Source organism: Platichthys flesus, chromosome 11 (assembly GCF_949316205.1).
Source record: "Platichthys flesus chromosome 11, fPlaFle2.1, whole genome shotgun sequence".
Classification (NCBI taxonomy): Eukaryota; Metazoa; Chordata; class Actinopteri; order Pleuronectiformes; family Pleuronectidae; genus Platichthys; species Platichthys flesus.
In genome coordinates, this window is record NC_084955.1 from 22,660,997 (window position 1) to 22,687,689 (window position 26,693).

Below are 26,693 nucleotides of genomic sequence, written 5' to 3' on the forward strand. Positions count from 1 at the left end.
TCTGAACACATTTAGTTAAATCCCACTTTGATCCTCTTCAGTGAGAATGAATGAGATGAGTTCTTTCTCCTCAGACTTTGTGTTCTTGTTCTCACAGGTTTTTAAAACGAAGCGGCAGCAGTCAATCGTCCAGTTTCCATAAAACCACTGAACCCTCGACCCTCTGGGGTTTCAAACCCAACAACCTGGTGAAAAACAGAAGTGAGCCTGAGAAACGACCTCCAGCCGGTTTCTGTTCTGCAGTACCTTGCTTGTGGATCCTCCGGCGGCTCGGTGTGGGGAGCGGCTCCTCGTCTCTCTCATCCAAAACTCGTGGAAATAAAACGAGCAGTAACTCTCTTTCCTGAGAAAACCCAGCCGGCGACCTCAGGAGAGATTCCTCCCAGTCTGGACAGCCTCCTGGGACTGGTGGTGCTGGGCAGGTGGAGAGACGGCGTCCTTCTGAACGATAATAGAGAGAGGTCTGGATTTTTCGACCCCATGGGAAACTGTTCAATATTACATAAGGGTCTCCAGTTTCTCTAATACATAAAACAGCCCCAGACACAGGACCTTGCATCATCTGAGCTTATTCATGGATGTATAATGCAACAAGGTTAGAGCTAATGCAGAACGACAGGAGTCTGACTAAGCTTCTTTTATCTATTGATTTTATTTCTATCCCCCTGAAATGTCTCCAGGTTTATAATCCAATCTGTGGCTCCACTTTAATATTATAATAGTTTGAGGCTTAAGAGCTTTTAGTTTCTCTTGACCTGTGTGATAAAAAACGTACAAGCTGAGAGTTAAAAGTAGATTTAAAATTAATGATTTTGATTATTCATTATTCATCTGCTAGTTTTTGCTTGGTTTGCAAAACGTCTATAAAATATGAAAAACTATTACTCAGTTTACAGAAACATAAGTAAATGAAATGCAACTAATAATTCTTGCATCAAAATTAATTTCATTTTGGATAACGTGTACTCAGTCTGCTTTGTATAGACTCTATATAACAGGAGAGAAGATGAAAGTGTGATTTGATTTTTGGATTATAAATTAATACTTAATATACAAATTTCAATACATTTTTAGTTCAATCTGTCATTTGACAAAGACTTTCAGCTCTAATTCATCACATTATATACAAGCACACTATATGTCTGGATCAAATTCAAAGTTGTGTAACACTTTGTTATATATAAATGCATACCCTGACTCATGTGTGTCTCAGAAATCAGGCGACGACAAAAGGTTTTGATTTGAAACACAAAAGAGAGAATCAGCAGTGTTCTTGAAATACAATGAGAATTTATTCAAACGGTGCAAAAAATTAATAATATAATAATAATAATAATAATAACAACCTAACATAAAATCTGATGTTCTTTCTATCCAGATTGCACTGTCACACAGCCTCGGGAGACTCTCCTCTCAAAGACAAAACATTCAAAAGATAAAAAAATAAGATGAAACAAAATGAAATAATTAAAAAAAATAAACAAGATCAAAATACCAGGACATCTGAAATCAAGTTGAAATAATGCACAAATTTGGTAAAAAATGAATTGCGGTTTGCATGCAACAGTTCCAGTCCCATGCAACTCTTAAGTTTTCCATGTCAATGTCACCGATGATGAATATTCTGTTCCCACAGAAATGACAGTGTTTTTACAATATAATATATAAAAATATACTCGGGTCAGTTGTGTTGCAAAACTAATTCTGAGCCGTTTCTCTTCCGGTTCGGAGGAAACGCGCCGGGTCGCCCAGAGCGCTCCCGTCACGTTTCAGCATAGCATGGGTCGGTTTGGTAGGAGAGAGAAAAATAAAAGATAAAAAAACGGAAATGAAATGTACAAATCAAAATGCAACAAATAAAAAGCTAGACTGCTATGACAATTAGCCATGTGAGAAAGAACATCCTAACTCGCCTTAACTAAACATTCCACAAGGAAACCTATTAAAAAAATCTCACTATAAATATATATATTCTCAAATGGTATCTCGTTAGGTCAGCGTTAAGGAAATTAGTTTGCAACGAGGGAGCCGTCTGGGAGTCGCCTTCAACAACAGTTCTACCCCGGCTCGTACATGCTCATCGTCCGTCCCTGCTTCAGTATCCAACAATATACATTCTTACCATTTCTTTTTAAAAACACTGTAAAACTTTGGGCTTTTACAAAAATAACATGGAACATACTCGTACAACCTCTCATTGTTTTTTTTTAATCTTAAATACAAAAGAAGTCTAGCCTGTGGAGTCCGATGTTTTTAAACACGGTTCTGAGGCATCCGTTTGCGTTGCAAAAATAAAAATAAGAAATGGATTCATCAAGCTAGTTATTACTTTGGAGGGAGGACATACACTTTTCTTTTTCTTTGTTGAACAGGCATCACTTTCCCATAGGAAGAGAACATTTGATGGGATTTTTTAAATGCTAGTGCTTGAACACATCAACACACAAACACAGCAAATGTTTTCTTGGGAAACAGTGTTTTAATTGTCCTTAATGCATGGCAAAAAAAAAAAAAAAGCCTCCCTCCTTCATTTAATAGCATCTGCATTGTTGGAAAATACCTAAACATATTGTTATAGTGTTAAATTAGTACGCGTGAGATTTATTCCTCTGACATTTTGGTCATTTGTTTTTGTAGTTTGGGTTTTCAAGCAACGAGGGCAAACTCCAAATACTGGGTTCAAAGAAAAAACCATCTAAATCAAGGGCGCCCTCAACTGGGCAAGGCAGTGACTTGCATACTAAATTGTGCTTTTCTACTGGACTTCATGCCGGAGGAGTGGAGCAGCGAGTGTCACTCCACCATGGCTTATCATAAGGGAGATTATTCAGTATTTAAGTAGTCATTTTGACATTTGCACAACAAAAACAGCCTTAAAATGATAACAAGGAAAACTCAAAGACAGAACATCAGCTGGTATCAACTCAGTGATACTTTCTGCCGGGCTGAAAAGAGAATAATGGCATTATTTCAAAAGCGTCAACACAAATTAAAATAATATTAATATGTTAAAATTTAGGGGGCAGTAGTCGTCAGAACTGCAGGCGATGAAGCAAGCAGCAGATTATTTGATTTAGGTCATTTTTTTCTTTTCTGAAGAAATACATGGTGATGCCGCGAGGACAAATGTCAAAAAAGGCAACTAGGAAATTGAGTTAGATGGTGACACTGGCACCGAAATGCTGTAGCTCTACAGTAACTGAATCCTTTGGAGAAAAACCCCTCAGGCCCCTAATTTCCCATGAACAGAGGTGGCAGTGTCTGCAGAGATGAACACAGGACGACAGTCAGGCCACTTCCGAAAACAGCAAAACATACGGTATCGACGGACATCAGGAAAGTGCTTGACTTTGTGCAAAAAAAGAGAGAGAGATCAGGTTTCGGGGCGAGAGAAATGCCAGGAGAAACCGCCTTCAGTAGAACTTTGAAACGTTTGCAGTGGGCGACCGAGCCAATGAGGAGTGAGCTGTCCCCTCCGTGGGTGTGACGTTAACCTTTAGCGTGACGAGGAGAAACGTTTTTTTTCTAAAAGCAGCAGCAGAGTGTCGAGGGTTTGTCGTGACGTTCGGAACCAGAGTTTGTCAGTGCAATGTGAATTATTAGTTTTGAGCATCAACATCCAACGAATGTGAAGCAGCATCACAGAAACAGAAATTGGAGACAATTACAACTACAGACGGTTAAATTAACAAATCTCGTCTTTTACTGTCCAGAAACTTTGACCCGTCTGAAATCCAAAATGTATTGCATGGCATTTTAAACAAACCTTATTTAAAACGCTATATTGACACACATCTCCAATTTCTGCTGGTCTGGATGTGACATCTTCACCTTGTAGTGTTTTGTGTATTGCATAACCTGCGTCGGCCACAATAAGCAAACGCCCCAACACCATCCATTCTAACAGAACCAGGACGACCCGATAGAGAAACATTCCAACCACATGTGAAACCCTCTCAATCAGGCTCTGGGATCAGCTTCTTACTATTGACCTATGTTGCTATGTGTTCTTGTTCTACGACGCCGGGTCAATAATGAGACCGACTGCTGACATCTTCAAAATCCAATGTATAGATAAATGACTTGGACAAAATGTATAGTTTGTTTCAGCCGGAGAGATACTAGTAACGATGCAGGACAGTGGTGTGTTGGATGCGTGAACATTAGCGTTTTTTTTCCACCTGGAACATTAGCACCACAGCAGCCTACAGAACGCTTAACGATTAGCATTGCACGGTAGTTTGCAATTTTGCGTTATGCAAATTTTGACCGACAAAAAAAAAAGCATTAACTCTGTTGCTGTTTCCCGAGGTACGTGTGATGCAAGCATCTAGTAACAGTAGTGTGAAATGAAATCACTGATATCACCCTCCTAGGGATGTGACTTCAAAATGCTCAAACGTCCCTTAGTTCACCACCCGAACATCACCACGGACCACAAATGGAGAGGAGACACTCGTGCCTTTTTGTTTGTGCTTGCATCGCTGTTTGTGTGGTGTGAGTCTGACTTGGTGTGTATGTGTGCATGCACTGTGTGTCGATAAGTGTTATGTACGGCCCCTGCCACATACATTCCCTCCACTAGGAGGAGACAATAGCAAGGCGTTTAAAATCTGATAAAGGAGGAGAGCCTGCAACTCTCACACACACACACACACACACACACACACACACACACACACACACACACACACACACACACACACACACACACACACACACACACACACACACACACACACACACACACACACACACACACACACACACACACACACACACACACACACACACACACACACACACTCAGACTCAGACTCAGACTCAGACTCAGACACGACACCTGCATAAGAGCCACAGCAAAATGTAACAGAAGTGCAGTTAGTTTATCCTATCGTCTAATACCATCTCCCCTGCAGTCAGACGCCACCCTGCTCATTCAGTGATGGAGTCGACTCTCCGTCACGCTCTGAGGTGGAGGTGACACCGCTGAGAGGGGGGGGGGGGGGGAGCTGTCCGGCGCTCATCTTGTCCGTACAGAGGCTGATCCGCCCCAGCCGTCACTTTAACTGAAAAGGCCACTCAACGAATTCAGGCCATAAGCAAGGTCCGCTCAGAACCTGTGGATTGCCGGCTCCGGCTCCCTCTTCTTCAGCTCCTCCCGGTAGCAGTAGGAGCAGTAGTTGCCCGTCTCGGGGTGTCCGAAGTAGGTGCAGCTGGGTGTCCGACAGCGGCTGGACGGCAGGCCGGCCAAACCCCCGGCGCTGCCCAGCGAGTAGTGTCTGACGGGTGGTTGCCCACTCCGAGAGTCTAGGTTGGGGTGGATGTCCCGGAAGCCGTTGGTGTAGCTCCCAGCAGCAGCAGGTTCAGACACGGGATAATCTGGTGGGACGAGCTCTGGGGGGTATGAGGGCACGAGGCGGGAGGGACTGAGGGAGGAGGGGCCTTGTGGGATATACTGTGGGTGCGAGGGTCCCTGTGTTGAGGGGCAGTGTCGCGGAAGTGTGGCATACGAGGGGAGGCCAGGGTAGGAGGTAACTGGGGAGCCACCAGCTAGCTGGCGCCGATTCTCCTTGTAGCCGTGCATGTGAAGATGCTGGGTGAGGGGTGCGGCAGCAGGAGTCTGATCTATGAAGGAGGGCCGGGGGATGGGAATGACCCCAGAGTACATAGAGGGGCTCAAAGGAGAGGATTTGAGAGGGTTGAAGGAAGGGGACGAGTTCTCTGACAGCACCTCTTTGGCCTCATAAGGCCGGTAGCTCAGCTCTGTACCAACAACCACCTCCTTCTTGGATGGCGGGATGCCATTGGTGACGCCCTTCCTCTCTACATCACGACGCTGCTGCTCCTGCTCAGCCCGAAAACGCTCCTCTGCGTCGGTCAAGTAGCGCTGGATCATCTCCTCCTGGAAGGGCTGCCTGTTGCTCGTGGTGAGGAGGCTGGAGAAGATCAACTTTCTCTCACCCTGCATGGCGGCTCGGAGGATGCCCAGGCTAACCTTCACATCTGCACTGTACTTGTAGGTCTCGTTCTCGATACTGCTCCCACCACTGCTGCTCATACTGCTTCCTGTTCCGTTGAGACGCTCGCTACCTGAGGAAGGGGAACCTTTCCCAGAATCCTCTGAGGCCTGGGCTGAAGGCGAGCTATCCTTGCTGCCCTTCCTCCCCCTAAATGAGCCCTTTTTCTTCTCCCCGCCCTCCTGCTTGGCACCTCCAGCTCCAGCGTTCTTTCCCGTCATCAGGCCGCCCACGTTCTTTTTCAGCTTGCTGCCCAGGCTCTTGCCAAAACTGCCGAGCTTATTTGCCACAGAGTCTGCCCTCTTCTTGTCTTTATCCTTGTCCTTCTTGGTTTTGTCCTTCCCTGCTGTTCCTGTCCCTGCCGACCCTGTGCTAGAGGAACTAGATGAGGACGAGGAGCTGTTCTTGGCCAAGGACCCGCCTCCAAAGGTCGTTGATCCCGTGGTTGTGTCACAGTTGCCGTTGGAGCTGCTGCTGACTGACTCCTTGTCCGACTCGCCTGAGTCAGGAGGCGTGCGTGTATCCTCTCCTGCCGATGCAGTGGGAGACTCGGGCTGTGCCAGAGGCGCTTGCTGCAGAGAAACAGAGCAGAAGCACAAGCTGGAAAAATACTGTAGATGTGTATGAGGAAAATGTACATCACCTCCAACCAAATGGAAACTAAAAATATGTACAATTTATAAGAAATGGAGGTTACTAGTAGTTCAGATTCAGTGTCCTGCAATCCTTAGGGTTAGGGTTAGGTGTTAACTAATAAAGAATTCTTTATGTGGTGATGACATAGTGGTGCAGTATTCTGATCCCAAACCAGGAGCAGTTACAGTCTCACAGCAATAAAACCCATCACACAGCTATTTTGTGGCAGCATTGACAAACAGAGTGAGCCCCTGATTCCTGCACTGCCCAAATCTCTGCAGCTCAACCATGAAACTGCTCTAAACGTGTCCCTCAGAGCTGCCTGGTGTTAGCATGTAGCTCACAAGAGGACCTTTGTCGTGGTGTTTGTGTGGTCGTGATGTTATGACCTGAAAAGGTTCAGTAAATTGGCTTTTCACAAATTGTTTGTACAGCAGTCAGCTGCTCCTATGTCTTAGGGAAACTAAAACTCTTGCCCCGGTTTATAATGAGTGTGGAAAATGAACACTAATCACAAGCGGCTGAAACACTTGAAGTCAACAAACGACCTTGGCAACAGCGTGATTATCACATAACAAGGTGGGGCTTTTTATTCCAAAACTCAATTTGGATGGTAAAACACTGAGTGAGTCTTTGGAACACTCTGCTGACTTCATGGTTAGTTGAAAAATAATTCACTATTCTTTTTTACAGAAGGTCTAATAACACATATGATTAAACTTGTTTACAGAGCAGGTCCTTATACAGCTCTGTAAACATGGCTGTGGATGAATGTGTGGACTTGGATCTGTACCTCGCAGGGCAGAGGCAGCCAGGTGACCGTCATGTAGCTGTGTAACATCTGGAGCTTGGCCTCCAAAGAAAGAGCCACACTGGAAGGAAAAGGGAGAGAGAGAGAGAGAGAGTGAGTGAGCGGGAGAGAACGAGAGATAAACTTCAAAGAGATGAGAGCATCATAGAAAATTATGTTGATCTTACTTTATTGTCAAGAAGTATAACAGTATCCTTTCTTTAGACAGTACTGCGCAGTGTTTGTGACCTGGATTCTAAAACAATATACTATGATTAAATGTGAGGTATGTGCAGCCACAAAGTAGATCCAGATGTGGTGGCAGGCGGGCTGGGCGATTAAACAATCTTCATAATTAATATGGAATAAACAACGAGCAAATTACAATTACCAGTACCAGTTTAGCACGAACCTCCTCCACACAATAATGATATTGGACAACAGTATTTCAAACCTGACGTGTCTATGGCCAAAGCAAAGGGAAAAAAACCTCATACACATCGTTGGAAACTTAGCAACAGTGAGAAGAGTCAGACGTCTGCACGAGACGAGGAAACTGTGGTGGAAAAGAGTCACAGAAAAACCTGTGATTTCGAAACGGCTTCTATTTATAGAACTGGCTAAGACAGGCAAACTGGTGTCAACAAGGACAGGAAACACACCAAATGTTTTCCACCATTTGAAAAAATTACCATCCCACAAAATTTGCAGAGACACAAAGACTGCAGTCCCAAACTGCCAACAAGATACTGGTGGTGATGTTCGTTCAGACCAAGAGGTGATGGTCGTGATGTCACCCTTCAGTTTGTGAACTGCTGTATTGATGGCTCCAATTTTTCACCTAAACCGACGTTATACATCAAGTGAGAAGTAAAGTCATTGTTTTTTATTATTTTTATTTGCCTTTATTTAACCAGGTCGGTCCCGTTGAGATACAATGACCTCTTTTGCAAGGGAAGCCTGGCCAAGACAGCAGCATACAAAATGTCAAACAGTCACAAGACACACACAAATCACATAACACAGATCAAACAAGATAAGTTCCCTGTTCCCTTAAGATAAGGCAACAGGACTAAAGCTCCGGATTCCCACCAAAACAAGAACAAGTGTGGTATGAAGCCGCTCCAATTTCTCTCACACGAGTCTTCAAAGTGTCAAGGTTTATGAGCTCCTTTGTCTCATAGACTTTTATAGAAACTGACTTATTTTTGCAACTAGTGGAGTCACCACCATTCCAGAGGAAAGCGGTTTCGGGTCCATATCGGCTTCACTTTATGCACCCGGGGTCTACGTCCATTTTTCTATATAGTCCATGATTCAAACGAGCTCAACCAAGCGAGCTCAGGTTGGAGAAATGTCTGAGAGTCATCACAATGTTGAAACTATTTTCCATCTCTATTCTGGAAGGTTACAGTAAAGGTTGTTAAATTGCTAAAAACAAAATACCAGTTGTCTTCTTTAATTTAGTAAAACTGCAGGTTCAGTTTCCACACTGGTGGTATTTTGGCTCCGAATGATACAGTAAATGGCAAAAACACTAAAAGTCTCTCGCTGCTGTTATGATTTCTTGTCCTGCAATAAATACCCTTTTAACTCGATGACCTTTTCCAAACAACGTTAACAGCCACTCGTGTAATATCATCTCCTTCCACCATTTCCTCTAAATTAGATATCCACTGTGTCACAAGCTGACGGAACAAGGTGCAGGATTTTTTTTTCTTACTGAGAGGCTATTTTGGGTGCTCCTTCTCCTGCTCCATTCATAGAAGGTATTTAGAGCTAATCTTATGGTCACCGGCAGTGAGTGTGGCTAATCTGGAGTCAGGGGTCAATCCCCACACACCGACACACTGCTGCCTGTAACACTGTACACATGCAGGTGTCACTCTCGGTTTTCATCCGTATCCTTTGAGACCCTGTGCCGGCACTTGAGACAAATCATTCTGTGAAAATCACTGAATGCATAAATTGAATCTGACAAAAATCACAATGCAAATGGATGAAGTCCTCCTTTGAAAGACCGTACCTTGCAAGCATCACATTGTCTGAGTCATCCTTGCCCCACTCCCAGTCTTTCCCAGGATCCACAGCGAAGTGCAGAGGCAGCATTTTGTGCTCCGAGTCCGTGAGAGGGATCACAACTGCGGGTAGAGATGGGGAGGATGGGATAAATTAGTTTTTATTCAGCACTCTGGATTCTCTACAGACAGAAGCGATAATAAATGTTCCACTCTCTGTAGCCTACTCCGTCTGAGCAGTATTGTTTGTGGATGCTCCAAGCGGTTTGTTTATGAGCTGATATGAATTCAATGTCCGAGCAGCATCTTGAACTTTAAGGATAATCTTGCAAATTGTGCACAAGAATGTCAGCATGGTTTATTGGTTAAGTTTTGTTATCGACGCTGCTTCTATGGTTTCATTATCTTTGTACTCTTTCCTCTTCTAAAGAAGCCTGCTTTAGGCTGGGCATGTAATGTGCACTACACGATCATAAAAATCTATCAATAAATCCTCATTTAACTTGAACACTAACAGGTGGCTCACTTGCTCCTTTGCTCTTGAGCTACAGAAGTCACTGGACACACTCCAAAGCTCATGGGCCATTAGTCATCATTCTCAAATAAACTTCTTAGGTCAATATTAAAAAAAGACTGAACCATCAAGCACCAGGTGCTAAACGAGAAAAGAAGCACGTAGCGATAATACCTTTGGTTATAAACCCTCTGAATTAATATTAAATATTCAGCAAACCTAAGGAACAATTAATGTAAAAATGTTATGCACTTTATTGACGTCATTAAATATCAGCTCCTCACTAAAAGGCTGTTAAATAGAATGATGATGCCTAAGTTTACCTTGCTCTTTGGAGCTGTGCTTCTGCTCCATCGAGACCAGCGCTGAGAAGTGCGCCTGGTCATACGCCAGGACCAGCGGCGAGCGATGGCACTTAGCAGCTGGCACCTCCAGCGGTAGGTATATGCCTCCGAACGGGATGGGAGCAAAGGCTGCGGAGGAGCAACAAGGACATTAACCTTCAGAAAAACACGACTTAAGCAATATTCACAGACGTCTAGAGCAGAGTGGGAGAAGGAGAGGGTCTTAAGAGTGTTAACAAAGCAAAGCATATCAAAAGCTATGACAACAATCAAACTATTAGTTAGGCAGTGGTTTTAGTTTCCTCACAGGACAGCAGGATGTGGCATCCTGCTGTTAGAGATTAAAGCGGGTTGTAATGGGGCGAGAGGGGGCAGCACTTCGGCGTGGAACGGGTCAGTGGGGCTCGATTACATGTGCCCTCTGCTGCGTGGCGCTTTTGCATTAGTCCAGGTTGTAAACACACATTAGAGGGTCGTTAACAGAGAGACAGGGCCGGTAAGAACTTTATAGATTGTTTTACGGTCCATTGGTTGACCCTATTGTCCCGATACGCCCGGAGCTGGACCTCATCCTGACCTTCCTGCTCGCGGGCCCCCTCCTACTTGACCCACGAGCCATTTGCCATTTTGACCTGACAGCTACAATCCTCCCTCCTTTAAAACTGTTTACTCCATCTGCCAGTATCAGAATCTGTTGACCTATGCAGAGCACTACACTAAGTTTATCAAACTGATCTATAGAACCCTATAGAAAGTCTATAGAATCTAATCTGTGAGATAAGCGAATATTGGCATTAACGTATATAAAATATAGAAAACTTCAGGCTCTGCAGCTTAGTGGGTAACAATGCTTCATCTCCTCTACTTACAAACTGAGGCATAGCAGCTATAAATTATATATAACAATATTATGATTAATCTTATCTATCCCGATGCATCTGACCCATTTATACTGGCTCTCCCAGATTTATTTTTATACATTTTCAAACATAACACACGACTTACACTCCATAGTATCCTTATTGCCCAGTATGCGCAACTAATACATATTTTAAATTGAATCAATAGTCAATCCATTTCTTTCTATCTTGCATTTATACAGAGAACTCAACATTGACAGAGACCATACAGAATTATGGTCATGCATTAAAAACTATGTGTGAATTTATGAGAATTGCACCATGCATTCATATAGTGTCTTGCCTGGTACCACAAAGGTTGCTGCTGTGAAGGGTGAGTTTCATTTGATGCACATGCACATGAATACATGTTCACGGATGATTTGTTCATCTTGTCCAGGCTGTGGTGTGTAAACGCTGTTGCCAGTTTGCGTTTATCAAGTGTACTAGTTGTATTTCACTCCCGCTCTTTTGTTTAAAGGGCACAAAGTCACAGAGCCGGGTTCTGGACGTGGCCGATGACGCACTGCCCGGCGACGTGAGCGAGACAGACAGAGAGCGATGCACTGCAAGCTAGCGCGTCATTTCAAGTGTTACTTGCTGACGTCAAACTCGGAGAGGAGAGAACAAGGTTATCAGATTGTTGTTCCAGCAACTCACTCTCATAGTGGTTTTTTATTCTCTTTCTGCTTCATCCTCCCATTGAAGTTTGACACTAGTGGGAGAATGGCCCTTGTGGAATTAGAATTGTGTAGTGAGGAAATAGATGCCATTGGGCTTCAGGTAAATTCAATGGTTTACCATCAGTTTTCATGTAATAAGGGTTGAGGCAGCTGAGAAAAAGCCGGACACATCCTGCCGCTGAACTCAATATGTCACAACCCCCTCTTTTTTACTAATTGACAGACATATTGATGGATAACTACAATCCCTGAGTACAAGGCTTTTTGTGTGTTCCTGAAAATGTATGCGTGTATGCACAGAAATGGGTCAGTGGTAGTAGTTCATACATTACTACTTCAATAACTCAAACTCGATCAATGTCAGTCCTTCACATCACACCACACGCACTAGTGATGCCGGGCTCTCCGAATATTTACCCTCTCCTCCAGAGTCCCTGAGCATGGTGTCGGCCACCACCACTATGGGTCGTCTGAGAACGTGAGCCAGCACAAAGACGTGAAACTCCTCCAAACTCTCATAAACTGGTTCATCCGAAGACTCCGCCCTGAGGACAACAGCAACACAGCTTCTGGTTTAGACACGCCCACAAATGTGTATTTGAAGTGAATGTAAATTGATTATTCTTGTAGGAGTTTATAAGTAAAAATAAAAAAATTTGACTCTTTGATGGCCACAAAAACAAGAAGAACATTGAGACTTGTCTGTATTTAAAGTGGATTTGAGTATAAAAATGACAGAATTTGGATTTCAAAACGTTCAAACTGAAATTGTTAACTCACATAGTTATTTATAATACAGTAAATTGCAGTTGAACTAAATCAGGGCCAGTCGCTCAGTTCTGATTGTGAGTGCAGTTGTTTGTTCATGAATAAAAACATGAGTGCCACCAGGTATGCAGTGGTTTAACAGCCTCAGCTTTGTCTGGGGCAGACTTTACCCGTTGGTGCCGTTGGTGCTGTAGTGTATTCTGGGCTCACTGGAGGCTAACTTCAACAGTTCATTCCACTCCTTCTGCCACTCCTCCTCCGTGTACACCAGACCAGACTGAGGAGAGAGGAAACACACAAACACACATTTAGAGAGCGAGTGTCAGATGTCACAAAAGCATGCGGTGCGTTATGGCATCTAACCACAAGGTTGCATGCTGACAATTGAGAGAAGGGATTAAACCATAGCGTTAAAGACCTCCCGTGTCATTTTACCAGAGGCATTAGGAGCCTCATCAACATCCTGATTTTAACCACCATATATGGATAAGAAGAAAACTTTGGTTCCCCTTCTCACACATTCACACAAAACAGCTTCCCAGTGCAGCCACAGTCATCTGCCGCTGCCCACAGAGCAGCTCCTCTAGAACATTTCTTGGTTTCAGTAGTTTTCTTGAGGACACCTCAAAGATACAGTAGCTGTTGACGAACTGCTGAGCATCAGGCAGTCATGCGCGTGGCTCGTCCTCTGTGGGCGTCTGTACACTGTGTGCAGCCGCTGTGGAAAACAAACTTAACCTCTGCTCACACCTCTTATGTGTGTCTTGTGTGATCTGATCACAAGTGGGCCGCTCACAGTACGTAGGTTCAGACTCGGCATTAGAACGCGTCTCCATATGTGTGACCACTTGTGATTGGATCTCACCTCCCCCCTCTCTCTCTGCAAATAAACACGTACAGGCAGGCAGCCTTTGAAATACCTGTTTACACACCGAATGGCCATTTTATTAGGTACACCTGTGGACTCTAAAGCAATTCAACTGCCAAAAAATAACCTTTCATCAGCTTTTTACTTTTCTTATTATTATTGTAACAGAGTTTGAGATATTATAGAGGTGTTAATTGAAATAAATACTTAGAAGGTGAGATCATAGTTGGCGGCTGTGTACCAGAGGTGTGTCTCACACTCTGGCCTCCTTACATAAGGGAAAGAAACACCTCACAACATAATGTATTAGAGCTGTTGAATTGAACTGCAGTAGCTTTTACAGATGGAGCTGATAAAGGGGACAATGTTTGCAAAGCTCCATGTTTACATAATGAAGCATCAGAAGAAATAAGCTTTTCATATCTAATACAAAAATGTCTTCCTATACCTGATATACTAAAAGCTTCAAATATTACACTGCTACAGAATGAGTATTATGTAAGTGATGTCATGGGACTGTTGTGCCACATCAGTGTTTTGTCTCTGGTGTTGTTTCCTCTTGTCTCTGTGTTTTAAAAGGAGCTGGAGGCGCACAAAGGCCCTTATTTGTTCATTCTCTCTCTGTGAGGTCAACTACATCCAACAAGCAGCATTCTGATCAAACGCTCGCCACATTCTCTCTGCTTTGGACCCTTGGCTTTGCCCCCTACACAGTCGGCACAGAGCTACAAAGATGACCCAGAGAAAAGTGCAGCCTACAAAACAGACCTCTTTGTTCTGCTGGGTCTGCTGCCACCTCCACCTGCGCTTCAGTGCCTCTCTCTCCAGCCCGTGATCCATCAGCGCGTAGAGCGACTTACGCAGCATCAGGTCCCGGTCATGAAAGCCCCACATGCCTGTGTTACAAACCAAAATGATTGAATTTAACAAAACATCTGCAGACTGCACTTAAAATGATAAAGAGAAGCAGGTTTTTATTTTTACTGTTGTGGCGCTGACATGTTGACATTGTGTTTGCCTCTTGAAAGACCAATATAAATTTAACATTTATTTTCCAGTAAATGAAAAGCTGAATTAGTTACTATTTTCGGATTTAAATACTTTTAAACTAATATTACTTTCACATATACTATCCAGGAGATGCACTATAAGACATGGAACAATGCCTGCACATTAGCTGAAGCATTATTAATTTTCAGGACAAGGGCTCCTAAGTGGGCCACAAAGGCTAAGTGAGTGTGCAGTGCAACATTGTAAAACGCAATTAGTGCTTCCGCTAACAATGGCGCTCTCTTAATGAACGTTAATAGAGTGTGAAACCAGCACAGTACTGGGGTCTCGTCTGAAAGGTCTGTGATACTCACCCAGCGAGGCTGCGTGTAACAGGCAATTTCCATCTCCGCTCGTGGCCAGCGGAAGCAGATTCTGACAGTTTGAAACTACTTTTGTCCACCAGTTCAGTCGACCTGCAGGCGAACGGCAAAACAACTTGACTCATCGGTTGGAATTACAAATATGGCGCAGTGCTAAAGTGCAAATGTTTGAGTCATTTACAAAGAAAACTGTTGGTATAAGAGCTAAACTGGGTGTGGAAATGAATGTGGAGAAATATTTGGGATAACTTCCAAATGTCCAAAGCCGAGCCCCAAAGAGTTATAGTGCCAGGAATGACAAAGGAAACAGGCAAGTCACGTCAGGACTGTGACAGCTGAGCCATTCAATAAACAGTGTTATCTATTGCGACTGGTGTTGGAGTGACCTGCAAGCTAACAAAGTATAATCCTGAAGTCAGACTTTTCAAACCAACCGGCCCAAAGCTTTGAAAATCCACAGGGGATTCTCTCTGAAAGCAGAGATAGTATTTGGTCGAGCCTTGGTGGCTAGAAACCTTGTGGGCCTGTGTTCAGGCTTCTCTCACCTGCATGCTCCAAGGCCACCATCATTGACTGCTCTATAAGATCCCTCTCGATGAAACCACGGAAGTCATCCTGGTACACGGTGAGGTCTGGTAGTTGGAAAGTGCACAGGGGCGTGTCCAGAAGCGGCTCATTGCTGCTGCCGCCGGTGCTGGAGACATGAGAACGAGCCAGGGACACGATGGTTGAACTGGCGTGGGAAATACCCCTGGATAGCCGCTTCTCTGTGGCTGTAATAAAAACAGACAAGCAGAGGATGAGGAGGAAGATCTTTGCTAACGGGCAATATAAGCTTGTTTCCCGGGAACTTTAGGCCTGCCAGCCCTCTAGAAAAATTTCCAGAAAATGTCAGACGGAGCCCATGTGAGAAAACCAAAGAATGTCTCAGAATGAAAAAGAGCTGCCATAAATTTAAGAGCATTTGCTGATAAGATGCCTGCGCTGGTGTCAAACAAAAACTGCATACAAACTCCAGAAACCCACATTTCTACAGTTTATCACTGAACACAGCTTTAGGAAATACTAGGAAAAAATTAGTTAAGAAATGAGGTCATTTTACATTGGTTACCGATGGTTTACATAAATATATTTGCTTACTGATTCACAGAGTACATCTCCATGTTAAACTCTGTTATCAGATGTTATACAAACATCTCACTTGCCTGTGGCCTCACCTTGCACCACCTCGTCCTGTCGGTGGAGGATGGGCCGTCCTACCCTCGCCATCTCCTTTTCCAGAGGCAGGTACGTTCTATCCTCTGCGAAAGAATACGTCAGGTTCCCAGCATGCACCTGTCGAAGCTGCTCGAAGTCACTGAGTGCAGCAGTGAAATCCCAGTTCTTGCCTACGGAGAGAGGGAGGGGAGGGGGAGGGGTTGAGCAAACAGGTCCAGTGTGACAACCTAAATCTTGTTTCCATTTCATCCTTAATGAGTTTAAACCATAGGCTGCATTATCTTACGTAAAGGTCACCAGCACATTCCTTTGCTTGGATGAATATGAGAATGTGAAGCACGACTTCTCTCGCTGCTGTTCTCTGTCTGTCGTTGAATTTTTAACCCATGTTCTTATCTGCAACATGTGTTGCTGCTAGGCAACAGGAGCCTATTGAGCTATAGCTTCTTTCTGTTCGAGTACGATAACCTGATCAACGGTGACAAGGCAGCAGCACCATCTAAGACCCTTGCTCGGATAAAGAATGATTTTATATTTATCTCTTCAAGTTCTCCAAGTGTGAGATGTTGTTGTGAGAAATTATTGTGTAATATTAGTGCTGGACAATAAAGTAGAGTATTTTATTGAGGGTCTCAGGAAGGCCAGTGGATAATAATAAAATACTCCAACTCACCCTCTAGCAAATCTCTGGCCAATCCCGGTTCAGCTCCAGTGGAACGGACAAAGTCGGATAGGACTGCGTCCATATCCACGGTCATGTGATCATGAAGTCACAAGTTGGAGGGTTGCTTCCGGGCAGAAAAAGAAAAAACAAACAAAACGAGGACACTGCTCTCCTCCTTGAAAGGGCACCAGGGGGGAGGGGGTGAGGGGGGAGAGACCCTCTATCTCGAGCTGCTCTACCAGCCACACCTGAAACGAGAGGACAGACAAGAGGAAGATTAACAACTCAGGTATTAACTCATCAGAAGTTCAACATTGTCCGGAAAGATTAGGAAAAGCTTACATTGGATTGAATGAAGTTTCACTGCTTGAATGTTTACAACAGTGACTGAGAAGCAAATTGATATAATGACCCTGTTTAATCCCTTTTCCAACACGGCCCGGCCGCTTTTGAACTTGACACCTTTGCAGTCACTTGACCCCCCCATGACAACAGCTGGGACAAACAAAGTGTTTCACAAAAGACCATATTTGCATTGAAACCGATAAAACCCATATGACAACATATCGTGAGGGCAATTTCGCTTTTTGGCTACAGATTAGATCCTGTTTTTACAGACACTTCTCGATTAGGATTACTTTTTATTAAATTGTTGTGAATTCAGAATGAAAAACACTCAATAACTATAGTGGAGACTGTGACTTTTAAATATTGAATGTGAAGTATTCATCACACAGTCCAAATAAACGTTGGTTTCCCTCCAGAAGTTCGAGATCAGATACTGAAAATAAAAGCCAATATTTGTCTTTTTTCATAGCAAAATGTATATATTCATGACAGGGGAGAAAATGTGCCTCAATGTCCTATAAATCCTCAGTAGATGTGTACATCTCTTTTAAAGTCATATTCATTTGAACGGTGTGATACGAGGGAACAGTGTGTCTTAAAGAAGTCCCTCTGATAACAATTAGCATCAGTTGGGCACCAAAAATCAATCCAGAAACATTATTGAGAGAGAGAGAGAGAGAGAGAGAGAGAGAGAGAGAGAGAGAGAGAGAGAGAGAGAGAGAGAGAGAGAGAGAGAGAGAGAGAGAGAGAGAGAGAGAGAGAGAGAGAGAGAGAGAGAGAGAGAGAGAGAGAGAGAGAGAGAGAGAGAGAGACGTCAGTCTCAATCGGGCCGTTGACACAAAGGATGAAGACGGCGATCAATACCAGACAAAAGGACTGAATCGAAGTAGCTCTGGCTCAAAAGAAGTACTTTGGGGAACTAAAGCTAAAAGCCCTTATTTGACCAGGAAAGATGTTGAAAGCGAACACTCACATCAGCAGTTCTCGAAACCACATCTCGACAGTTACAAGCCCTGCTCTGTATTATCTGTCCTTCTCAAGCACTTTGCTGTAAGTTAGTATACGACAAACTAGAACCTGACTGACGTGCGTTTCTGAAGCTGATATCAGGGAGTAAAGTAAAAAAAACAAAATGGAAATGATTCCTAAGATGATGTTGTCAAACTCACAGAAATGTAGTGGAGGCTTGATACTTAACCCGTAAATGTAACAATAGATACAACAAATACAATTAAATAAATGGAGCTTGAAAATTATTTAAACGGTAAATGGGTTTGTATTTATATAGCCGTCATAAATAAAACATAATCCAATACGCAGAACTTAAACATAAATATAAAATAATACAAATAGTGATCTGTCTGCTCATATCAGCAAACTGATGTACTGGTTGGGCTCGACTGTAAATTCAGCTTTTCAGTCATTTTAAACATGTGGTTCTGATCAATGCAGGTTAGAAAGCAAAACAAATATTTAATCTGAGACCTGAACACTGGAAGCAAATCTCAGCTACCCGCAGTATGCTAATTATACCCCAAGTCGTATGCATGATTATCAATCACTAGCATTAGTCTTAGGAATAGAGGACTTCCTTTCAGCATATGATTTACATATCTACCATGTAGTACACAAAGGTAATTACACTGATCTGTGCATATTTATAACACCGCTGTGCACAACTCTAAAACTCTGCTGTCACTACGTTTCCTTGAAGTTCACAAACTGCCTAATCTAGTTTTGACTGACCTTTCATTTGTATTTCTTTAAATCTACCTACAGTCATCTATTCCCATCCGTCCCCTGGCTCATCCACCACCCGATGTTCCTGCCTCATCTCTGACTCAGTGAACTCTATTCCACTGTGGCTGATGAGTCACGAGTTTACTCTTCTTACACCTCTCTCTGTCTCTCTCTCTCTCTCTCCATCGTTCCCTCGCTTCACGCTCTCTCCCTGCCTCCCTCAGATTCTCCATCATTATTAAAAGCCGGGCAGGCTGGCAGGCATGCAGAGGAGGAACAGACTTCAGCACAAAAGGCCTTTCTCAGCCAGCGGAGTAATTCCAGAGCATTCTCTGCAAAGTCAGGCATTCAGCAGTCTCCCCCTGCAGGGTCTCTTCGTTTTCTTGCAGTCTTTCAATTCTGTTGCGTTCGGGTTCACTAATCACAACATGCGTACGAGTTCAGAGATGTGAGACGGGGGCCGGTCAATCATTTCAAACCACAGGGTATCTGAACAGCCTCCGGCTGTATTCGGACTGAAACAATTGCGGGTTTCACTGGGTTCTGACCGACAATAATACTCCAACAAACAAAGAACAAAGAAAAGGCAGGGGTTGTGATGGAGGGAGTGTGTTGTTATATAAGCATTGACTTGTGACACCAGACTCATGTGAAGCGATGCCTCCATGACAGAAAGTTTCCAGAGCTGTTGACTCAGTTCTGTTTCCATCATGGACAAAAAATTAAGTAAAAATCCCCAAAGAACAAAGAAAGAAAAACATGAGTCTGAGATTAAAAAATTACTTGAAGAATGTCTAATCAATACAAAAGTCTCATTATTGATGTGTTATAATAGGCTAGCAGAAATATCAATGCTGGACAATCAATGCATTCCAACCTGCATTTATAATATTTGGGGTTCAGCCCGATCTCCACTGAATCTGATAACTTAAGCCTCTGCTCTGGACCTTAGAAGTACTTAGTATAGCCTTTAATTTGTTTACTTTACTGCAACCCTTAAAGCTCATTCAATGGCTGAAAGAATAATCCCCGTGGTTTGTCTGTAAATACAAGCATATCAACTGACAGCAAGGCACTGACAGCCAGGAAACAACCCACAACAGTGAAAGGGTGATAAACGTGAAGGGCTGTGGACAGAATGTACCAACAGAGATCAACAAAAGGCCGGCTGTTGTCACCGTGGGCCTGAAACATCGGCCATTCCTGTGAGCCCACTACGACCAAGTTGATGTAATGTCACGTAGGCCTTCTTCAGAAAAAATAGAAAGAGTCTGTAATCTTAGTCATACTGAGTCCCACAAGGCCTCTGGTGCTACAACGCAATATCATCTTTCTAAATGGTTTAGGTAAATCTGTATTCATTAGAATCATTAATTCAGTTAAACCATGAACGTATATAGATAAATAACTCTAAATAAATATAAAAAAAAGAAAACTCAAATTCAACCAAATACATAAAACTTGAATTAGGAAAACTGTCTATTTTTTATTATTGCATATACATATATTTTCTTAATCGCTTATTCTGAAAAATAATACAAGTTTTCATATCAGAAAAAGGTAAACGCTGGGACTGATTTGCATGTGGAAGGCTCGTATCAGCTGATTTAATTAACAAAACAATATGTCAATCAGATTTCAGAATGCATAATGTTAACAAAATATCTTCTTTTCATGTATATATTGGATCAGACTCAAGGATATTAGCAAGTCAAATTTGTCTAAACAAGTCAAGTATTATTAAAACTGTAACTTGATTACTTCTTACACCATGATGCCTTTTAACATTTGCGCAATATAAAGATGACATAAGATTATTGCACAAATGGTATCTCACAATAGCAGATGTGACATAACATACAGATGTTAAGATTTATGACATCAAAGTTGATGGAGGCTGTGAGTTTAAATTCATCAAATGAGATAAACTGTGCTGATGCAATTTTACTATTCTGTAAAAAAAGTCAGATACTGCACCTCATGATTTACGATTGTTGTCAGTAGTTAAAGTTTTTATTGTTTTTAAAGTGTGGCCATGAAAGTTAAGCTGACGTTCACTTCTAATGTCAAGACAGCTGATGCATTGCGATCACATAATAACTTTAAAAATGATACGTATTCCCAGTCAAAATACCTTTTTATACTTTTTATGACCGAAATCCATACCATAAAGACTCACTGGCTAACGCTAACAGCGCGGCTGCCAACGCGGGGCAGTCAGTGATTTGTGTCTGGGATGGCTGAGCTTTTGTCTGGCAGGAGGGCTTACGTAACAGAAGCTGCTGACAACACGTGGGTGCTGAGCTGAGGGCTGGGAGAATGGCTTGGATCACCGACGGACAGGGAGGTCGGCCCCTGCACCACCGAGAGGGTCAACGCACTGCCGGGGCATCACGGACACCGATTGTTTTGGTAGCCTTCGGATTATTTATGGAGTAAATAGTTTCATACTCTCCTTACGGAATATGTACGACCACATTCGTGACCTTACTCACAGTCTCGGCGGGAGAAATAGCTGAGTGTGGCCACTGGGTTTCCACTGTTGACCTATGAGCAGCTGAACTGGAGGAGCTTAAGGGGCATGATCATCCTGACAGCAGTGGGAGTACGGGGAGTTGTTTATCCAGCTCTTAGCTTGAGGGGTTCAAGAAGCCGGAATCTTTAAAGCTGAGCACAGAATAAATGACTCTGTTAAACTGGCAATTTCCTTTTTGGATGCAGGAAATTATATGACGACACTGATCAGTGAGTTAAGGGGAAAATAACACACCGGCCAAATGGTGTCTTTCTTAGGATCTTCCACAGAAATCGGGTCTGGTTTCAGACATTTGATTCACTGCACACTTTGACAGACTTTTCCTTTTTTACAAAACACATGAAATGTCAATCAATGCTCTTGCGCCCTGTCCATACTAATATGGATATTTGACAAAACAAACATTTTCCCTGGCGTTTGAGGCTTTTCAAAAACTCTCAAAACTCTGTGTATCATTGTGTACATGTAAATAGTGTTAGAAAACGAATATGTCACAGCTTACTTCTCACATGCCCACTGCGCCAGAAACAACAACTTCTTTATACTGATTTCTAAAAGTTTGGTTTGCACTGCATGGTCTAATTAAGTTTCCAGCGAAATGAAGCATTACTGCACCACAGACGTGTGCCAGGCCCGATAGTAATTGGACCACAGTGTTCTTCTCTGGTATTTGACGGATCTTTGAGGTAGACTTTATCCCCCCCCTAATGTCCCGGCATGCATGTTTATAGTGTTTGGCGTCTTTTGTGTTCTCGCTTGAATGGAGATATTCTGTTAAATGGATTTTTAAAACGAATTGAAAAACAGAAAAATTATCAGTTTAAAAAAATGATCTGCAGTAGTATAGATGAGGCATTTATATAGAACAATCCATTTTCTAGGTCTACAAGTATTGAATCCATAAAGCACCTTAAAATAACAAATCAAACATTTTGTACTAGGCCTCGAGTCTCGAGGCAAAAGGTGCCTGTGTACTCTGAATGCTTCATCATGCTCCACTGCATAGGTTACTTATGCAAGGTCACTCAATATGGCACGACTTGAATTATGAAAACACCATGAAGCACATATTGTACGAGGAGAATCTGTGGCAACTGACCTTTTAATAACACCGGAAAGATTGGTACGTAACCGAAACATTTTAAAGAATGTTTGCAATTTGTTTGTCTATATAGACTGTAAGGACGTTAACATGCTTTGGTAAAAGAGTGGGTTACAGAAGGCATACGGACGAACGGATGGATGAAAGGACAGACGGACGAAAGGACAGACAGACAGAGGCTCAGGCTATTTTTTGTCTGAACCATTCAAGCCCAGCCCAAACGGACATTTTGTACTTGAGTCTGAACCCAACCCAAGAAGGGTACGTGCTGTCTAAAAATCTGATAGAAAGCCCCGCCAACGAGACCAACCCAACCTGAATATAATTTCAAAAATGTTGTCTCAACCCTACTGACCATCAGGTAAACAGTGCACCCTCTAGCAGAAAGAGAGAGAGACACACACACACAAAGCTCACTGTGTTGACAATCAGTGTGGGTGTGAAATCATGCTCCAATCCTGTGTTTCCACTTTGAGTAGTGCAGTTTGTTTACTTGATCCACACGCTTGTTAAGGTCTCATTGAAAAGGAGATTAAGGGTCATGGACTACAACCGGTTTAAAAGAGGAAGATTTTAGGTGTTGTGTTTTACTTACTGATGTTACATTCATTATGTGATATATGAGGAATGTTGCTGCACAAGTTGGGGTCAAAGAACAAGCACGGAAAACTACACCTGAATAGATACTTAACAATGACCCAGAATGGTTTTATTATCTCATCAGTCTGTGGTCTGTTAACTCAAGAGGATGACTGAGTTGATTGGTTTAGTGGTCAAGACAGAACCAATGACCCGTCTAGAAACGTGTCTGTTCCGTTTCATTTTAATCACATCAATCTTTCCTGTGATCTCAGTGAATGGAGCACACCCTCTCCGCCCATACGAGTAAGTAAAGAGGGGAAGGCAACGTGACTGGTGGGAGCTGGAGCAGGATGGTAACTGTGACCTCAGTGCTTCATCTCCAGTCCACAGTGACGATGGGACAGAATAGAAAACCTTTCAGTATTTGGACACAGCGGCAAGCTATGACAGCTTGAACCAGACCGACAAACCAGGCAGATACTATAATTCATGTATTATATTGATGCATAGGTCCCGAGCTGGTTACTCCATATCTTTTGCTTTTTGCAATTTTTGGTGCATGTTGTAATAACCTGATTTCCCACAAAATAGATATTTAACACATCACACAGCCATAACTGAAAAACTCATCACAATTAACACAGATGGACATGTTAACTGGAAAAAGGCATAAATGCGAACAAAATCTGATTAACTAAAAATCCAGATTAATCCTATTTTATCTAGCACCACTAAATGATTAATCAAGAAAATAATATGTAGATTAGTCGATCAAGTAAAGTTACAGCTCAACAAGTCAAGAAACAAGTCAAAGGGATGCCTATCAAGACTGTTTACAACCAGTTTATTACCAGATGGTTTAAATATATCTGTATCAGCCTCAAAGATCCAATATTAATCAAGCTATACTGACAGCCAGTAAAGAGGAGGCTGGAGAGATAAGGTAGGGAAAACATACTGTGACTTAAATCAGATCAATATTGCCAGAGTTGTCAGTAAGTGCTCTAAATGTCTGTGATAGGCGTGTCATACTGTCCTTAAAACCACAGACACAGGCCAAAAACTGTGTGGGAGGTAGCAGAGCATAAGCTTCCTTGTTAATCTATTTCTCAGTGAGTTATAGGCCTGTGTTTGGATTTTCTGTCAGAAACAGGGCTGGGCTTACTGTGAACAATCCACTACAGTAAACACTATTCCACTGAAATAAACCAGGGAAGGAGGTAAAACAAAGGTGTGGTGAGATGACTGCCCTTCAGCTGTCTTTATCTGTGGAGTGCTGTAATCTGGTTACTGACTGAGCCCAGTCAGCCTACACTGACTCATTATATAACATGAGAGCCACAACTGGGAAAGAAGCTGATTGATTCTTGGCTAAGGAGCGGAGGAAGCCATATGCACATTTCTTCATATAGGGCTGAACATTCAATAAATAGTATACTGTTGATCACAGCAGCAACATACCATCATAAATGAAGCGTTGTGGTGTTATAGAGATACTCCAGCACAAAATGCATATACTCCAGATTTACTGGATGCTTGTTTGGTAAAGACCCCAGCACCTGACTTGTGCTGGGGTTGATATTAGAGCTTAAACCAGCTTGATTTTATTTGAACCAACTCATGTTTCTGACTGTGGTTGTGGTTAAATAAAAGTAGTTCACATCAGCAACCTGTGCCGACAGCGTTACAGCACTAAATCCAAGTTGTTGTGCATTAGCAAAGCAATATAATGTGATTAGCATAACATTATGAACATATTATGAACACATGAATATTTATGAACACATACTGAAACACTAGTGTCTGAAAAGCCGTGAGCTATTTCCTGCCAACCCAAGAGCGGCAACATGGAGGAGATCAAATCCAAGTGGCAAGGGGGACAGATCCGCTTAGAGGAGAATCGCTAGCAAAATGTGGACAGGAGCTGGGAGGCAGAGTACGAGTGGGTCTTCCTTTCCGCTGCCACAGGTCTGCTGCTACTTATCAAATGGATAAACAAAAGCAATGTGGCGATATTTACAAGATGGTTTCATCTACACTCAGATTCACTGGAGAGCCCTGCAGGACCTTTAGGGATCGGACAGAGATCAAGAAGTGATTCGACCGGAGCTGTGATGCTGTGGCACCACGACTCTGGGAGACAAGATAAATGTTGTGGTGGTAAAGTTCTTACTCAGTCTCAGTATATCATTACTCCTGGGCCATTCTTTACTGATAACATTGCAGTTGTGTTGACAAACACAGGAATTGTAATTACATCCAATACAGCACAGAATAAAAAAAATTGCTATAGCATAGGCAATTCTGTAATTTTCTGCAACATCAGGTTTCTTCAAGGGCAACTGGATGCATTCTATGAAAAGACACATGATTTACCAACGGCTTGAATAATGCCTATGATTACATATATTGCATCCTAAATATCCCCTCATACAGCTAATCTAAGGCTGTTGCCCTTCTTCCTTCATCAATGACAAATAATTAATTTATAAAATCACCTTTCAACTAATAAAGAAAAAGATTCACCTTAAAGTGATTGCAAACAACACTAAACTCTTATTATGTTTAGCATGTTGTCACTATCTATTACTTCCTGTTCTCCTGCTGCCTCACCAATTCTCCCTTGACCACTACAGGGGGAGGGGACTGATCATTTCAGTCGCTATAGGTTTACATCTCAGAAATCAATACAGTAAATTACTGTGGGGCCAATTCCCTGGACAAAAGCGACTATGCTAGAAAGCTGGTCATTGGAGAAAAATCAATGAAACCCACTGAACTGCAGCAAAGCAGAATGTCCACACAGCTGTTGACATGTTAATTATAGGAACGAGTGAACCGCTTCAGCTCTATTAGCTTAAAAAAACGCTTCTTCATTGGAGTCCAAGAAAGCTTTTGTCTTAAGTGGAGCACAGAGTCCTGGTGTAGCTGCAGTGAGGAGCAGCCAGCGTGCCTCGGCCTACATTGTAAGTTTCAATACCATAGACTGTATATAAGATGGGTGAGACATCTCCTCCCACTGCACAGAAATGAAGCCAAAATAACCTGGATGCCATCGCTGCTTTTTGTGGATCCACACAAACATTCAATCGGCTCTTCCCTGACCCTTACAGCATTCGTCCACCAGGGTTTGTGGAATTCTGTCTCGTATTTTTTCCATTCACTTGCTTAGAAACAAATGAACAGGGGTGAAAACATAACCTCCATGGCAGAGGTAATAAAAACCATAGCTATCTGAAAAAATTACACTTGAACATACATCAGTGTATTGAGAACTAACATGACAGAAAAAGATGAATGATACGCCTCCATACAAGGAAATGTCATGTTTCAGAAAAGTCCTGAAGCAAGTCAATGATATTACAATAAGAAGAAAGCGTTTATAAACATGTAACAAGCACATTCTGACCGCCAGCTGTGTGTGTGTGGGTGTGTGTGTGTGTGTGTGTGTGTGTGTGTGTGTGAACTGCGTAAGACAACACCAGCCTGAATCAGACATAGCTGATGTCAGAGATTCCACACCGTGCCTGCCCTCTCGGAGGCCATGCCACTGGAGCTGGTCGAGTCCAAAAGCTGTCCAGTCATCACAC

At 42.8% G+C, this 26,693-nt stretch overlaps 1 protein-coding gene across 1 annotated transcript in view; it reads right to left on the minus strand.

The window, feature by feature from the left end:
* Positions 1–1,268: 1,268 nt before the first annotated feature.
* The window catches only part of otud7b (OTU deubiquitinase 7B), a 34,198-nt gene continuing 8,773 nt past the window's right edge, over positions 1,269–26,693 (minus strand). Inside the window, exons 2-12 of the mRNA XM_062398722.1 lie at positions 16,805–17,043; positions 16,131–16,301; positions 15,459–15,686; positions 14,905–15,006; positions 14,309–14,436; positions 12,843–12,949; positions 12,322–12,449; positions 10,302–10,451; positions 9,473–9,587; positions 7,450–7,528; positions 1,269–6,592 (exon numbers count right to left, since the gene is read on the minus strand). Of these exons, the coding sequence (XP_062254706.1) occupies positions 5,114–6,592; positions 7,450–7,528; positions 9,473–9,587; positions 10,302–10,451; positions 12,322–12,449; positions 12,843–12,949; positions 14,309–14,436; positions 14,905–15,006; positions 15,459–15,686; positions 16,131–16,301; positions 16,805–16,889 (2,772 nt within the window). The 5' untranslated portion in view covers positions 16,890–17,043 and the 3' untranslated portion in view covers positions 1,269–5,113. The remainder of the gene's footprint in view (positions 6,593–7,449; positions 7,529–9,472; positions 9,588–10,301; positions 10,452–12,321; positions 12,450–12,842; positions 12,950–14,308; positions 14,437–14,904; positions 15,007–15,458; positions 15,687–16,130; positions 16,302–16,804; positions 17,044–26,693) is intronic.